Here is a 17292-nt window from a genome sequence, read left to right as displayed (position 1 = left end):
ATAGTCGCCACTCATCGTGATAGTGGATCGTACTGATACTCGGGAAACACACTCACAATTTGAATGGCAAAAATTCTTATAAATTATAACACACCCATGCTGGCAATGCAAATCGATTGAGATCTCAATGGAATTATTATGCACAACACAACAAATTCGACAACAAGTGCCCAAGAAAAATGATCCAGCAAGAACGACAAGTGGAACCGGCTCTGAAGATTTCTTCTTGAAGAAAGGGGTACAATCCTTAACAGATTCTCCACAAGCATTGATCCTTCTTCATTTGAATTGAGTTGAATTGAATTGAATGACTTATCCAGTGCTGAACAGTGTAGTGTTTCGATGTGTTTTGATTATCCTTGCCAAGGGATTGGATATCACCCCAAAACCTCATCGGTGGAATTCTGCACAACAATTATGTGTCCGAGCACCGCCTGCCCCTCGAAAGAATGCCCGCTTAATGAAATTCCCTTTCAGCATGGTATCGACGACCACATCCACATCCACTCTGGTCGGGTCGAGTCGAGTCGAGTCGGGCATATCTCAATGTACAGAACCGAGAACAGAACGGGGCAAGACAATCCAATTTGGCCAAGCATTTATGCAAATATCTTGAACTGCAACAACATGTTTGTGGTGTCCAAACATCGCCAGGGCCTGTTGCTGTCTTTAGCTTATGGCATGGACATATTTGCGGTTAGTTTATTGACCGACTTCAGGCCCAGCACAGCCGGCACATAGCCAGGGAGGGAGGGCATTTACTGGTTAACTGGTAACCGGTTCCCACCCAGCACCACTCTGTCTCTCTCTCACTCTCAGAGATATTTCTTCAGCCCATTCGATCTGGGGACTGACTGCGGCCGACGCTGACACTAGAGGTGGAGGTGGAGGGTGGAGGGTGGAGGTGGAGGGTGGAGGGTGGAGGTGGAGTGTGGCCAGGCCACAGGGCGCTGGAGCTGGAGCTGGAGCTGTGCCTCTCTCAAGCTAATTTCGCCACATTGTCACATACTTTGCTCAACCGCCAACTGAAGAAGGGGTCTCCAGCTGCACGCCCCACGACCGGCCCCATGCTATCCAATTACCAGCGATGGCATGACACATCATCGCCTTGGAGCCAACGGGGGACAGTCCATATCAAAGCGATTATCAATCGCAAAATATATGTACACCAAAATTTGGATCTCTTCAAAGCTCACTCCACAAAATGGCACACCACTGATTCATTAGAGATTGCTTGGAGCACCCCAACTGGTGAAATTCGAAGAAAATTGTATCTCGCTTTTAGCAGCAGATAAGTCTCAATCAATGAACTTCTTGTTCATTCAGAGAACACTACCAGAGGGCGCTACGCTACCATTTCTAGAAGAATTTTGTTCAGCATTTCATGCCTCAAGTTTGCCTGTACAATTTCTTATACGATAGTTAGGAAATTATTTGATTGATGGTGGAAAAATAATTACGATGATGATATACGTGAAGAAACATGTGCAAATACCCTGGTATAAGGTGTCTTTGTTCCTTGAATCTGGACGAAGATGTGCATCTGAAATATAAGTAGGAATGTTGAAATTTAAGGATGTTGTTCATCTTTCGAGGCAGTACTCACCCAAGCGGAGTCCGATGAGCATAGGAGATGGTCTTTTGGTGATGCAGAATAAAATGTAATACCTGAAAGGCTGTACAATATGTAGATGTTGATTGCATATTCCCATTATTTGGGTTATAAGAATGACGAGCAATCGGATCTTAGATCTTTTCCAGTATACCCCTTGAGTGAAGAGCTTTCCCACCAACATTCTTCTGTTTCAAATTTGCAGAAGCAGTTAAAAGGCGCTTGGATTATTTGTTGGCTTTTTGCTGGCTTTTTGCTGGCAGCTTATGCATATTTATAACAATTATCAATAGTTAATACAAATAATTAGCTACACTCAATTATTATATACACAATGTACACGCTGACTATAATTTACATTAAAACATATAATAATAAGCATAATAAAAAAAAAAAAACATCTTTTTGGGGGGGAGGGTGGAAACATTTCGCTAGCTAGACTTATGGCTGAATGGATTTGGGGATGGGGGGGAGTCCCCTCGATGCTGTTGTTGACCGTCAGTTGACCGATTTGATGGGCGGCGATTTGCGGGAGCTGGCGCGGGCGCGGATGAAGTCCTCCAGATACCAGCCCGCGATGGCCATCACACAGAGGGCATTCAGGCAGTTGAGGGTAAAGGCATAGCTGGTGTGGTCCCTCACCAGACCTGGAACGAAGGAGAAAACACTCAGATTGTTGGGTATGGCACTTGTGGCAAAGACCTATCTGTCTCACCTATGAGTGGGCCAAAGGCCATGGAGAAGGTGCCGGACATCAGCAGCTGGAGTCCTGCGGCGGCTGGCAGACGCTTCAGTGGCACATATCCCGGTATGATCAGCGACCAGAAGACCGTGCGGAAGGCCTTGTTGAGGCCCAGAAACAGAAAGATCCCGACCATCGCATAGAAGTTGGAGGTCATCGACAGGAACACCCGGCCCAGGCACATGCCCAGGATGCCCACCACAAAGAAGGTGCGATTGCTCAGATTGATCTTGGCGGTGATCAGTGGAATGAGGAAGCGGACGACCAGATCGAAGAAGCCCAGCGTGGACATGGCCAGGGCTATCTGGTCGCCCTGGAAGCCCAGATCGTTCAGAATGAATGGCGTGAGGATGGCAAAGTTGATCTCCACAAAGTTGATCAGCGTGATGCCCACGGCTAGGTTCACGTAGGTGAAGTCCCGCAGCAGATCCAGGTCGAAGAATATGACCACCTTCATGTAGAAGGGCAGCTTCTTGCGCCGCTCACGCTCTATCTCGTCCTCCAGCTCCTGCTTGTCCCTGTCTGTCAGTTTGAGGGAGACCACTTCCGCCTCGGATTCCGAGTCGTAGCCTGGCCTCTTTCCCGCCCCCGCCCCCGCCCCCGCCAGCGCCACCGCCACCGCCTCCTCCTCCTCCTCCTTGATGCTGTGGCTCACGGAGATGCTGCGCTGCTGGCGGGACGGCAGGTCCTTCCCTTCGCCCCGGCTATTCAGACGCTTCAGCTCCACGTGACCGCTGTGCTCGGACTTCTCCCAGGTGTTGAGGCGGTTCCGGGTGCCGCTGCTGTTCAGCGAGGCCCTGGACCCATACCAGCCATCGTTGGCCCGCGGCAGGACAGGTGTCTCCGGCTCCACCACATGCTTGATGATGTCCTCATCCTGGTCCTCGCGCTCGGCCAGCCCCTGCGGCTGCTGCAGCGCCTCGGCATCCGTGTCCCGCTTCACCACATGCCACTTCACCGGCTGATAGATCAGCGAACAGGCGATCGTGTGCAGCGAGGCGCCGGCGAACAGCAGCGTCGTGCCCTGCACCCCGAACACCTGCAGCATGTAGGTGGCAAAGTAGGGGCACACGATGGGCCCCAGGCCTGCCACCCCGAACTGGTACGCGGTGGCCGTGCGGCGCTTCACCTTGAAGTACGTGTTCACCGCCAGCGAGGAGGCGGACACCGTCAGGCCACGCCCGAACCCATAGATGATCGAGAAGCTCAGCAGGTAGACGGTGAAGGTGTCGGCGAACACCATCCAGAAGAGCCCCAAGAAGGTCAGCACTGACCCGACCAGGGCCACCACGCGGTATGTGTAGCGCCGGAACAGCGGCCCATTCAAGAGGCCTGCAAGAGAAGGATTACATGATTATAATAGTGGTTCCATTGGATATTCGGACTTATAAGGCAATCAGGAAGTCATTTGAATCTAATGAAGATAATCCAAAGATTTATCTTTAATTTCAATCAAATTGTTTTCAACGTTCGGGAACGTTGTGGGTCGCGGCAAGAGCCGCGGCTGCACTTTTACAACCACTACTCAGCCAGTATCTACATTTGTATGTAATCGTATAATTTACAATACAATATATGATTTGTATATATATAAAATCAGTAAATCAGTTCGTCCCGAAAGACATAGAGAGTGAGAGACGGAGAATACGGCAGTCATCGGCTCTGATACCAATTTGTGGGCATATATATTTCACATATGTAGAAGTTCTAGAAGATAGCTACGTCAAACGACCAACGAAGTTTGAACGTCTCTCTGCGTGAGAGTATTAATCGTTGGATGGTTTACAAAGGGGTCAGAGCTTTTTGTGTCCTCTTCAGACTTTTTCAGTAGGCATAATCATTCCAATTCGATATGTGATTCAAATTGTTCAGAAAATATCCATCAAGCATCAAAGCACGCCCCCCACTCACCCGTAAATGCAGACACAGCAATCTGTGTATTGATGATGGTGGTTAGCTCCGAGTTGCTGATCCCCAGATTGCTCATACGAGTGCGGAACAGGATGCCGAACTGCTGGGCCAGGGCGAATGTCACCAGCTAGAGGATCGAACAGGAAATGGATCAGTATCAGTATGGGTGCAAGGACCAAGGAGCATGGAAGAACGGCGAGCACTCACGATATTGAGGCCACTGGCGATGGCCACCAGCCAGCCCCAGCCGCCATCGGGCGCCACAAAATCATCGCCCAGATCGCTCTTGTCGCGACGCTTCTTTTTTGTTTTTGCTGGCACTATCTTGGCCTGGCCGGAACCATTCTGTTGCCGCTTCTGCTGCTGCTGCTGCTGCTGCTGCTGCTGCTGCTGCTGCTGCTGCTGCTGCGGGTGGAGCAGCTGTTGCTCTGCTGTCGGCTGGTCCTCGGGCAATCGTAGTCTGGATGCCTCATTGTTGTTATTGTTGTTGCTGTTGTTGTTGTTGTGCTGATGATTCCCATTATCAGTCATCTTGAAAATGCTGTCTGTTGTGGGATCGGGTTAGGACTGGGACTGGCACTGGGACTGTGACTGGCACTGGGACTGGGAGTGGCACTGGCTGTAGTCTGATTGTTGCATCACTGGATGGGTACTACTGCTACAATACGCCTCGCCTATCGGGTAGAAAACCAAATCGAAATGAGTCATTGGATATTCAAGAAGAGTCTTTCGAGAGCTATTCGTCCACACATTCAGCCCTCCAGCAAATTCAACATACAATCAAATCAAAGCAAAGACCTTCTTAATTGAACAGTTTCATTTTGAGATAAGCACGAAATCAATGTTATAAAAATTTATACACTTTTCCATTACTATATATGTATATAAAATTGATAAGACAGTTCAAAGAAATAATTATATAAGCACCGATTAGAGCGGAAACAAAGATCAATGAGAACTGTTTTTGTTTTTATACGAATTCTATGGAGGGATCATAGAATTGAAAAGAACTTTGGATGGTGGGTATGTTACTTGAACTTCTCGTTCTATTTTTCATTCACTTTAACTTCGGGAACCCACATACTACTTTAAAGCTTCACTTGAAACGATTTCGAACTCTTTATCAGTACTATCATTGAAGTCCCATAGATCCCCCCTTTGGATATGCACAAGCTCACTCTTCGATCGACAATGCAAAACTATATGAAAGGCCCTTTACTCAATCGAATCGAAAGCCACTATATCTAACTAAGCTCTGGAAATATTCGTTATGATCCGATAACCGTTTATGGATCAGACTGAGCGTTTTTGTTGGTTTATCACAGCCACTCGCGATCTACCGCCCTTCCGTACCCAAAAGGTGACTCTCACTCTTTTTGCTCCGATTAAGGTAGATATTTTTGACCTGGAAACGTGACGGCCACCAAAAAGTCAAAAACTAAATAAATAATACATATTTAACACCCATTATATAAAGAAAGAAAATAACTAACGTCAATGGATTTCTATTGTGAGCGCGCCACGGTCTGTCGCGCGTTTTTTGAGTGATAAACGGCGTTGGGCGATACGAGCTCCGCTCCGAGAGTTACGAGAGTTACGAGAGTTACGATTATTAGTATTCTTTTCTTTTCGGAATGAATCCCGTAACCGAGAGTTTTGCTGACCAGCAACCCAGCAAGCAAGATCTGAACTGAAATTAACTCAAATGAGCTCTCGGCTGAAAATGCCGATCGAAAGGCGGCGGCAGGGCAAAGAAAGATATCAGCCTTGAGTTTTATGAGATCATTGGAGTGATTTGGAGGGAAGTGTGTGTCGGAGGGGGGGGGGTAGTCTACACTTGATAAGGATAGCGTTTTATATCCAACACGAGGTGAGAGTGAAGCGGATGTCGATTGCTTCCTTACTTGCTTCCATTATCGGAGCGGAGCGGACTGACCATATGAGGCGTCTACATACATGTCTGTATGTCGGTATGTATGTGGCAGAAAATGATAAGATTCGCGGTGCGGAACGGCAAAGTTCGCTTCTATTTGCACTCCGAGAGGGGGTACAGGGGGCTGGCTAATTGTGTGTGTACTAAAGGTCGGTCTGGGGAGGACTGGGACTGGGGACTGGGGACTGGGGACTGCCATTAAACTGCTGCTCAAATATCAATTTTACAGCCTCTTAATTGTCCGGCAATCAATAAACGACTGAAAAGCCATCCAATACTATATATGCATATGTATGCTAAATACTCGTGGGTACAGTGGGTGCGGGAAGACTTCTCACTCGCTTATCAGTTCTGGTGGGCTTGGGTTTCGTTCTGGGCTCCAGCTCGATAGGAAAAGTGCCATATAATTGGGGCTAATTAACCTTAAGCCTCTTGTTTTGTTATCACAATGTGACAAGCGAAAATGTGAATGTGAACATATGTACATACGCATGGATATGGCTATGGAATATTTCAGTGCCATTCACCGATCCATCGATCCATCGATCGATCAGTGAAGCACATGTCTCCTTACAACACATGTGATGATTTTGACCAACTTTTGATGGTTAATATTGTTATTGGAAGCATATAAAAAATATCTTTTACATAGAAATTGAGTTGAAACTTTGATGAACAGCCGTTTCCTGATCTTTCAGTTCGCTCACAAGGAAGTTTGATAAGCAGGGACATATATTAAATATAAAGAATCATTCAAGATAAGATTTGACTTCTTTTAGAAATACCTCCACAGCAAAGGATCGACAGCAAAACTTTTATGTGACGGCTTGAAGTGCTTGATTAACGGCCATCGTCAGGCGCTATTAAATCTTTGTTGAAGACGTCTAAAGCTAAAAACAAACATTTTTATAATTAGAGCTATCCGCAGTATATGACGTCTGCCCCTCTCTGCCGGCTACCATCTTTCGCACTCCATAAAGAGGTATTTGCACCGCAAACAACAAAAAGCGAACGATACGATACGAGGCGAGGCGAGGCGAGGCGAGAGCTGATGATCATGAGGAGGTGGTTGTGGTTGTGGATGTGGATATTGTGGGCAAACAACTTGTGGCAGCCACTGTGCCACGGCACCTCTGACTGGGGAGTTCTGTAAACTGTAATCTCTATGTCTCGGTCTCTGCCCTCCTGTGGAGGAGACTTTGATTGATTGAATGCCAGTCGAACGGTTGAAGGTGAGCATAACGTATGCACTGACACTGCTATTACTATTACTATTACTATTACTCCTAGACACATTTAGATATTGAGTTGTTGACTACAGTGGTAGTCCTCGTAGCAGTTCTTTGCAATACATATATTCCCTACACTTATCTTCGTTAAATAGGTTTAATATCTTAAAGACCGTGAGAGAGGACCCATAGAACTTCTTTCTCAACAAAACACTTCCCTCGGTGCACCCCTAAGTGTTGTTCGCTCGAGCGAGCTTTCACTGTAGTATGTGCATCTGTATTAAGTGAAGATTATCTATAGATCTCATTCGAATGTTTCGAATGTTTCGCTTGTTTCAGCACGTGTCGCCCGAGGAAAGCGCGCGCTTATTTAGTTGTTTTTGTGTTAATTGCTACTAAATTAAAATACAAATTTTAACACACACACACACGCAGGCACACATTTAAATTAAATATATATATATATATATATATATATATGCTATATGTATATGTATAGCTAAGGCCGTACGATTTTAGTTTTGTAAAACGATTCTTTCTGTTTTGTCTCTTGACTTTTCCACTGCTGCTGTTTTTTATTTGTTACTCGCTCTCTCTGACGTTTAGAATATTGTAAAATGTTGAAGAAACAAAAACAAGAGCAAAAACAATAACAAAAACAAAAACAAACAAGAAGAGAGTGTGTTAAGAGAGAAGTAAATAGAATTTTAGCATTCAACAGGCGACGACGACTTCGACTTGACTCGACTTTTCCGTTACGTTCACCAGCGCCAACTGAACTGAATGATTTTGTGAATTATAGTATTAAACACCAGAATACAAACGAAACTCTCTCAAACACACACTAACACACACACACACACACACACACACACACACACACATGGACGGGACGGCCCCTTTGGGTGACAGTGTGGTACACAAAAATACACTTACATGCGCCTGCCGCCTGCCGCCGGGTGCCGGGTGCCGGGTGCGATATTTATTTTTCATACACGGAGACTGAAGCTCCCTCTCGTTGTCCAAGTGTGCGTGTTATTTTGGGCCTTTTGGATTCTTCGCCTCAGTCGCCTCAGTCGTTCTTTTGGATACGCCTGGATACCCTTTTTGCTGCCGAGTGTATGGCGACTATGGGAGCATCCACAGCCACAGCGAGGGTAGCTCCATATGTGTATGTGTTTTGCTATATAGTCCGTATGTGTGGATGTAGCTGTCAAAAGAACAATCTGTCAAAATCGCTACTACTCAGAAGCCAATCAAAACATTGGATCGATGCAATACAGCGTTCGGAAAACTACAAAAATCGAATCATTATACAGAACGTATGTATCTGAAAACTGTAGCTGTATCTTTTATACAAAAGATATTCCAAATTCAAGCACAAGAAATTAGGGTTTAAAGTTTAACAACTGAACAAAATATGGCATAGGGTATCAATTGTTCTGCCCTCCTCTCTGGTAACTCTTCTACTCTTGTGTGTGTGTTTTGGCCTGGCTGGCTCCCGTCCTTTTGATAAGGAAATATATGTATGTGAAATATATTGTTCCATTGTATTTGCCTTGGTGTTGTTGTAATTAGTTTTGCCGTCGCAGGTGCGATTATCAGAGCAAACATTCATGAATACGAATACGAATACGAATACATATGATACACATAACCGCATTCGTACATACTCGTACATATATGTACATGCCTTTGTCTGTGCACACACACACACAGACACTCATAAATACCTTATGATAGCAACGATGATTAGAATTTGATTTTGTCATCGACTAGCACAGTGGTACGCGACTCATTTGCATTCCCTCCCCTCCCGAGTGTAGATCTAAGAAGAGGCAGAGAGATACAGATACATTTGTACAGACATAACATAAAATCGAACTTGTATGTTCTGTTCTGTCTTATAGATGATTGGATCTGCCTGTAAATATACTTGTGGCGCGTCATGCGGCAGCGCCCCTCAGTCGGTTTACCCGCCCTTGTAGCACGGTGCGTCTCAGAGCTCCCTCCCATTGGGTGTCTGGCATACAGGAAAACTAGTGGGTTACGGTGGCCGGCCAGCCCCTGGTTAGGCCGTTCGCCTAGTGGAACGATGACAGGCCAGACCCAAGTACAGGTGTCAAAACTGTATCGAAAGTTTGCACTGCATTACATTTCAAGGCTGTCTGTTGTCCGCCAGGCCATGACGCAGCTTACGTCATGGGGATTACGCGGTATCTGTGGTCTGCCAACTGGTTGGCGGCGGCGCTGGGGAACTTCCATTTGAATGTCATGGATGGGAAGTGAAAGGCACCAGAAAGGCACCACATCGCACCACACCAGACCACTGTGGATTATGCTCCTCTTTCCCTTAGCTTTATCTCAACTCCGACGATGACTCGCAGCAGCATTATCAGTGCTAAAAATAAGTTTGTATTAATTAATTTATATTTTGAGAACACTTCTTTACCGGATTCTTCCGACCAAAAACAAATAATATGCACGTATGTAATATCCAATTGGAGAGACCTTTAGTCATGTGCCCCGTTCTCCAAGGAACAAGAATTCTCGTTGCTTTTGCGTTTTACAATCTGCTGATAAGTTTGCATTTTATTTGCCATTTGGCGGTTTTCGGTTCGGGCTTTACGACTCGGCCCCAGGTCCAAAGCCCAAGGAGGGTGTGTCCGACATGCCCCGCCCGGGGCCCCACAATAAAAATTCTGCGGGGCCACAGAACTACATCCACGAATACATAGTATACGCGGAAAAGAGACTCAATGACGGGGGTTCTTATAAGCATATAGTAGGTATACTACACTATACTAAGCCCGTGGACACAAAGAGACCGGCCTCCACGGCTATCGCATCGATAAGAAGTGGCTGGCAGACTTCGATCATCGAGTGGACTTGTCAGACCTCAAAAACAGCCGATACGCCTTTATGATGATCATAGTAGCTCTGTTCAGAGCAGAATCCGTTGCTCTGCTGGTTCCGTTCCTCTGACGCGTTGCACGGCACAGTCTCACCTACACGGCGATGCTCAGAAACGCACACTGTAAAACGTTATTCAACGCATTGGAGTTTAAACACACATCAGTGCGAAGAAAAACGTATTGCACTGCCAGTTCTTCTCTAGAAAACATAACCGATCGTCGACGGTTCGTGCTCGATCGTTGCCAAGTGGATCGCAGCAGCTAAAGGACAAGCGACTATTTTGGATTTTCAGAACAATATAGAAGGTTGTCCGTTAGCTACATAAATCGTTTATGATTCTGGAATGCGATGCTTTTTTTGATTGCAGAACTAATCGAAAGGGCGTTGCTATTGGAAGTCGAATTCTCCAGTAGCGAGCGTCTCGATCAGTACTACGATCCGTACCCAACAGTATGGGCACTCGCGGGATATTGGGATGATATGTGGATTGCGGTATCGAATGCTAGGCCAAATTATTGGACTTCGAATCTATCAATGAAATTTGGCCTAATCACCTCCTACCGTCAATCCTATAAAAAAAGAGCCTCACGATCGTACACGATAGATTGGGGTGAAACGGCACTCACAGGATATTAGTGTCTAATGAATGTTTCAATAACATATTCTTGAATCTGATCGATTCATTCCTTCAGTGTCGAGCAGTCGCGATCTTATTTTACAAGCCCTCACTCACAGAATATTGCGATACCATACTGGTTGATCGGAGTAATGAAAGAGGGGGCTTGCTGTTGGTTTTCGAATACACCAATCGAGAAGCATCCTCTATCAGTACTTCAATCGTATGAAACAGTGATCCTCGATAGATAGTGCACAGAACATAGGTCGATATGGAGGGTACCAATATTTTACGTTTCGAATATGACAATATATTAAACAGTGCTGATGATCCCCAAGGATCTCCCGAGAGTGCATAAACAGGGGTCGATGCGAATCGAAGTTGTAGGCAGAAAATCTAATTTATTCAATTGAAAATATACAAATATTTTAGTTCTTCCACCCACTACTTCAACCGCATAAAACAGTGTTCTCTTCACAGGATACTATGATAGTATTTAGACATTTAAGACATTCCGATATGAGATGCTCGTTGATGGCGGTAGTGACAGAGAATGCCTTGCTCTGGAATTTCGAATACACCAACAACAGGGCATTCCCGGAAATTACTTCGATCGTAGAAAACATAAGAGTCCCGAAACTCTCTGGGCACTCACCGCATGTCGACGAGGCATAAATCCAAAATCCATAAATCGATATGAACATCACTTATAATATTTTTCGGATACTTTTCGATAAATTTTGGAATACAATGTGGATCACAATAGCTTTTGCACCAGCTCCTTATTGGATTTGGAATATAACAATAATAAAACAGGACCAAAAGCTAATAGAATCATGCTCAAACAGAAACTTCCTTAAAATGGATCTTATTAATGGTTCTTATTACGATTTTTATGTTTTTGGTTTTTGTTTCACGCAGAAGACTGTTTAAGCAAAAAAATTGTATATGAACAAATAATTGAATCCGATAATACAATTAATTCTCTAAGGCATTGATTACTTTTTACAGGACTAGATGTATTAGTTTGAAAAATATTAGGAAACAAGGAAGGACACATCGTGTTAGATTCATTACTTGATGGAATTTTTGTGGCATACTTTTGGGCGCGTGCGTAAAATTGTTCTTTGCTTTTTGCTGCACACTTTTGGGCGGATCTCTGCTGCTATTATAATTATTTTTCACTTACCGAATTTTGATCTTTCCCTGGAAGTCTCGAAAGGTCTTCAGATGACCAGAAAAAAAGCTGCGAAGCCCAGAAACAACCCTGGGATTGAAGCCATCCGATGTCCAGCCTGCAGAAGTATTTGGTGTCCAGGCCGACATCCAGCCATCGCAGCCGTGCTACCACATGCAATTAGAACGTACGTTCACACTCTCAAAACTACGACTCCTTTGACCGTCAAAGGACGACCCTACCACAGAAACCAGAATCCTTAATCGTAGATGTTCGTACGTATGAGATATGCAGATGTGCATATTCATACGCCCACGAACAGGCTCACGCATTAGGGATTGAGGATGTTGGTCGTGGTCGTAGGTCGTAGGTCGTAGGTCGTGGGAGCTTCGTGTGGCGCCACCAAACGCGCAACAAGTTCCAGCAGAAAGCCGACAAGAGCCGAGCACAATCCCAGATATCGCAGGAGAAAAACATACAAATTAAATACAAAGGAAAACAAACGAAAGTAATCGAAAGTGAGGAGCAACCTCCGGCCAGGAGGAGGAATTAAAAAAAGTGCAACATGAAAACAAGGGGGAGAGCCCCTGCCACCCACACTGAAGCACCACTTGTAGCACTAGTACGGCAATCACTGTACTCGAATGAATACAGTCGAAATATGCGAAGGTTTGTTGATGAGCATTTGGTTTGCGGTCGCCCCTCTCCATGCGGAAACATTTATCGATTCATTGTCAGGTTCTTAGAGCTGGCAAAAACGAGAATTAGGGAGGGAGGTATTTCCAATTCCTTGCCTTCCTGCCTCTCCTGCATTCGTTGGCAGTCCATTGTGTCTCTGGCAATTAGTTGGGCCAGCCCCGTCAATCAGCTGGCCCGACCATATACCAGCTGAAAGCCCCAAAACACTTAACATCTCAGTGGGATGCTGGTTCCGCCAGATGGAGGGCTAACGAGCTGTAAGCTTTAATATAGCACCTCTTAGTCCTTTAATCGATAAGTTCTAATATAAGATAAGAATAAATACAATGAATGCACTTGCTTGAGTACTTACCGATACAGAAGTGAATGACTGACGCCGGAATGTTGCCCGCTTGTACACAAATACGTATGTTTATGATCTCATCTATTCCGATCCGAGGAGCAATAAAGTCCAATCAATATCGTTTGCCCAAACAACAACCGCCTCCAGAGTTCAAACTCCAACAAGAAGCGTGTGACAAAAGACAAATGCGGCAAGCAGCACGTGCTGCACATCACGAGCGGCATCATCATCAATTCAACGCGACGCTACGATCAATAACACTTTCAATAGAGGCGAAAAATAAGAATAAAGCAAAATTGTTGTCTTCCGTTGGCTTCAGATTAATTTCCTGGTATAAAAACCGATGAGGGCATACCCATGCCATGCAAATTTCTGTTTTTTTTTCTCGCTCACTCTCCATTTGATTTTCTGGTAGAGAGAATAATGGAAAGAAATAAACTAGATGTGAATCTATGTGGATTCTGTGGATTCATGCAGTGCTCTAGTACATATGTACATATGTTCCCGTAAAACCCATCCCAGAGTTCTTAATGTTGAATATACAAAATATATAAATTATATGTAGAAATGAGAAGCAGTCTTGACTTCGATTCTCTCTCTTCTGGATCTCCCTTACTGGAATGCCCATCCCTATACCATCACTCACCATCACACCCTGGATTATCATGTATGTATGTATCATCAACTCACAGGATATTGGGATAGAATACGATTAAAGTTCTGAACAGCCGCGTTACGGTATTGGATATGGGATAAACCAACGCAGAAACATGGCCATTCAATACCGTCAATCGGCTCAAAACAGAGTACACATTTCACTGCAGAAAACAGCCCGGAACACTCACTAAATATTGATTGTGGTACTGCCGAATAACATCGCTGCTTTTGGATTTCCAAAGACACCAATAGCAACGCGTTCTCCGCTAGTACTTCAATCGTATAAGATGGAGTAGTCCCGAAACTCTTTAGGCACTAACGGGATACTGGCATGCGAGGATATGGTGTTGCTGAATTTGTAACTGATATTATAGTAATTATTATAGTCTCCCTCCAGCGTTCGTCACAGAATATTGGGATACCAGACTGGTTGATCGGAGTATTGAAAGAGGTGGCTTGCTGTTGGTTTTCGAATACACCAATAGAGAAGCATCCTCTATCAGTACTTCAATCGTATGAAACAGGGATCCTCCATAGATCGTCGGTCGATCTGAAAAAAGTGCACAGAACAGTCTCGATTTGATGGACACTCGGAAACAATTTGAGGATGATACGTGGATCAACAGACCAGACATTTCGAATATGCTCACCCACCCTCATCAAACGTATGAAACAGATTAATGATCCTCAGGAAGGGGTCAGAAACGATCGCTCCCGAGAGTGCACAAACAGGGGTCGATGCGAATCGCAGAAGTTGGCAGAAAATCTAATTTATTCAATTGAAAATATAAAAATATTTTAGCCTTTCCACCCACTACTTCAACCGCATAAAACAGTGTTCTCTTCACAGTACAATATGATGATATTTGGATCATTTAGTATGCAAATATATAATTTTTCTGCTTCTACACTACGTTGATCATAGAAAACATTGATCAGGATCATATTGGTTGGACACTCACTCACTCACTTTAATATGTTGATCAAAGTTGTGAATAATCATGCGGCTGTATTGGATATCGAATACACCAATACAGAAACATGACCATTCACTACCGTCAATCAGTGGAAAACAGTGCACACTTTACCCAAAAAACATCACCGACACTCACTGGACACCCACAAGATATTGATTGTGGTACTGGCTAAGATACACCAAAGGCCAGTTCTTCAATCGTATAAAACAGAGCAGTGCAATCCCTAGGACTGCTTCCTAGGACGCTCTTTGCAGGACATTGGATTGAAACGTCTGCGTATCCTCAAATTTGTTCAATTTTGACTACAAGAACTCATTTTGTGCATAGGCAGCTACTTAAATCGTCTACAAAAATGTTCCTATTGGATTATTGATCCAATCTTTGATCAGAGCACGACACCGCACTCGAATGTGGAGTCGTTCACTGTGGCCAAGAAACAGAGGCACTCTGGATCATATGTCGTTACTTCAGATACAAAAAACTGAAGGTAAAAACATATAACCTAAAGTATCTCATTTCATTCTCATTTGAAGACCCCTGTAAAGGAAAGGATTTTGTTGTTATCTGTGGTAAATAATTCTTCAGATGACCGGTATAACATGGTTTTTAAATATAACATATAATACCTGGCGATCTAAGGAACTAAAAACATTTGAAATATACATGTATTTGGCCACTAATTGATTGGTTGAATTGACATATCTTTTGTAGCGAATTGTCTCGATTTACTGATGATCTTAGCAATACACATTTGTTTTAATCCAAATCTAAATCATGTAAAACTGCAAGATTATTAGCAAAAAGAGATAGTATTTAAAAAAAAAAAAATGTTCTCACATAATTTTTTTGATTTATATCACAGATTGTCGTCATGTGCACAAAACGTTTTATTCAGGGGCTTTTGGAGGAACATATTCTTACCAAATGTCCGAGCTTCAAGCAATGATAGCACTAAAAGTCTGGAACATTCGATAAAAGTACCTGCCCCAGCGATCCTCGTGACGTCTGAATAATTATCCAAGCCAACCGTACCTTATCGATTTAATAAAATATATTTAGTCACTAATGCGTAATTTGTGGCTAAGAATCAGATGAAAAATTAGCGAATAGGTGTACCAAGTGGTGGAGTACCCGATAGAAGCACCAGCTCCCACGATCCTCGTCGTAACTTTCGCGAATGGGTTTTGTGATAAATAAATTATTATTATCCGAGTCAGCAGTAGTACACCTGATGACCAGAAGAGAGATATGTACACGCTATAAACACAATATTTAATTTAATTTTTGTTCACTGTAGTCTCGTGGTTGGTCCTGAAACTGCAATTAGTGGGAATATGAGTTGGGATTTGGCCTGGCATCACATTTTGCTAGCACATTGTTAACTTTCTGACGAAACTTGGAGGTCTGCCACATTGGAGCGGAGACTTGGGTATGCAAGAGAGATACCTGGTGCAGGAGTACATTGCATGTATGTGTCTTACGGAGAACTGTTCAGTGTGGCAGTCATTTGATAGAGTCGCAAACTCATGCAGATTCCGACCTGCAGTCTGAGCGCATTTACATATTCGTACACCCCCCCCCCCCCAAACTGCGACTCATATGTTTGTGCGACAGGTACTTGTGCGTCAAAGTACGGACCCGACCCCGCCCCGCCCCGCCCACAACCCAGCCACAGAAACCACAATCCCTAATGGGAGATGCTCGTACGCAGATAGCAGATGTACTCGTACGCATACGCACAACGCAGTGCTATAGGGGGTGGGGGATGGGGATGGGGATTCGGATGCTAGTGGGAGTGGCAGTGGGGTTTGCCGAGTCGTAGGAGCCTTGTGTGGCGTCACCAAATGCGCAACAAGTACCAGAAGGAGTCCGACAAAAACAGAACGCCGGAGAGAACATGTCAAAAGAAAACAAAAACAAAAAAAACTCCACTCCACACCACGGAGCAGGAGCAGGAGCCACAACAGAAACAGGAGAGCATGAAAACAGGGAGAGCACCCTGCCACCCACTCCGAAGCCGTACGGGCGCCATGGGAGGGCACAAGTACATACGTCAAGTACGGCGCTCAGTGTACTCGAATGCATGCAAAATATGCGCGTGTGCCTCGTGCCTCCCCCCAGTCCCACGCGGAATCAGTCATTTATCGATTCCATTGTCACAGGGTCTCAAGAGTGGGGAGCAGAAGCAGAAGCAGAAGCAGAAGAAGAAGCCGAAGCCGAAGCCCCGCTCCAGTCAGCAAAAGAAAGTGAGTGAGAGAGAGGCCGAGACAATGTCACTTCCATTTTCAGCTACTCAATGTAAGCCACCGCCTCGTAAACACTCCATTGATTCCGTGCCAATTAGCTGGGCTTTCCCCGCCAATCATTTGTTTGGGTGCGGCGAGGGGGGAACAAGGGAAGCAAGAACTAACGTAGAAACTCCCCTCCATGCGCCCCAGACGTGTATGAAATCGAAGACACGAGAAATACGCTGGCAGCCA

At 44.7% G+C, this 17292-nt stretch overlaps 1 protein-coding gene across 2 annotated transcripts; it reads right to left on the bottom strand.

Moving 5' to 3' along the window:
* Nucleotides 1-1841: 1841 nt before the first annotated feature.
* On the bottom strand, nt 1842-8188 carry LOC6597451. 2 transcript variants are annotated; one of them, XM_026990718.1, is made up of 5 exons: nt 7939-8188; nt 4473-4939; nt 4266-4392; nt 2328-3686; nt 1842-2259 (listed from the first exon to the last, which is right to left on the bottom strand). In XM_026990718.1, exons 2-5 carry the CDS (start codon nt 4794-4796, stop codon nt 2111-2113), a joined length of 1959 nt encoding a protein of 652 aa, XP_026846519.1. In that variant the 5' UTR covers nt 4797-4939; nt 7939-8188; the 3' UTR covers nt 1842-2110. The 2 variants fall into 2 exon arrangements, with proteins under 2 accessions (XP_026846519.1, XP_026846517.1); XM_026990716.1 differs by lacking the exon at nt 7939-8188 and adding an exon at nt 5759-6147 and having other exon boundaries at nt 2111-2259.
* Between the last annotated feature and the right edge of the window lie 9104 nt (nt 8189-17292).

The sequence above is a fragment of the Drosophila persimilis genome, unplaced genomic scaffold (genome assembly GCF_003286085.1).
Source record: "Drosophila persimilis strain 14011-0111.01,24,50 unplaced genomic scaffold, DperRS2 tig00000606-arrow-arrow-pilon, whole genome shotgun sequence".
Classification (NCBI taxonomy): domain Eukaryota; kingdom Metazoa; phylum Arthropoda; class Insecta; order Diptera; family Drosophilidae; genus Drosophila; species Drosophila persimilis.
The sequence above is the reverse complement of the archived record's forward strand: the minus strand, read 5'-3'. Positions and strand labels throughout refer to the sequence as shown.

Excerpts from the sequence above, each read along its gene's own strand:
- LOC6597451 (XM_026990718.1), bottom strand. The coding sequence starts at position 4,796 with ATGACTGATAATGGGAATCATCAGCACAACAACAACAACAGCAACAAC. Across the intron at positions 3,687-4,265 it reads TGCTGTGTCTGCATTTACGG|GCCTCTTGAATGGGCCGCTG; the intron begins GTGAGTGGGGGG and ends CTTCTCTTGCAG. Across the intron at positions 2,260-2,327 it reads GGCCTTTGGCCCACTCATAG|GTCTGGTGAGGGACCACACC; the intron begins GTGAGACAGATA and ends CCTTCGTTCCAG.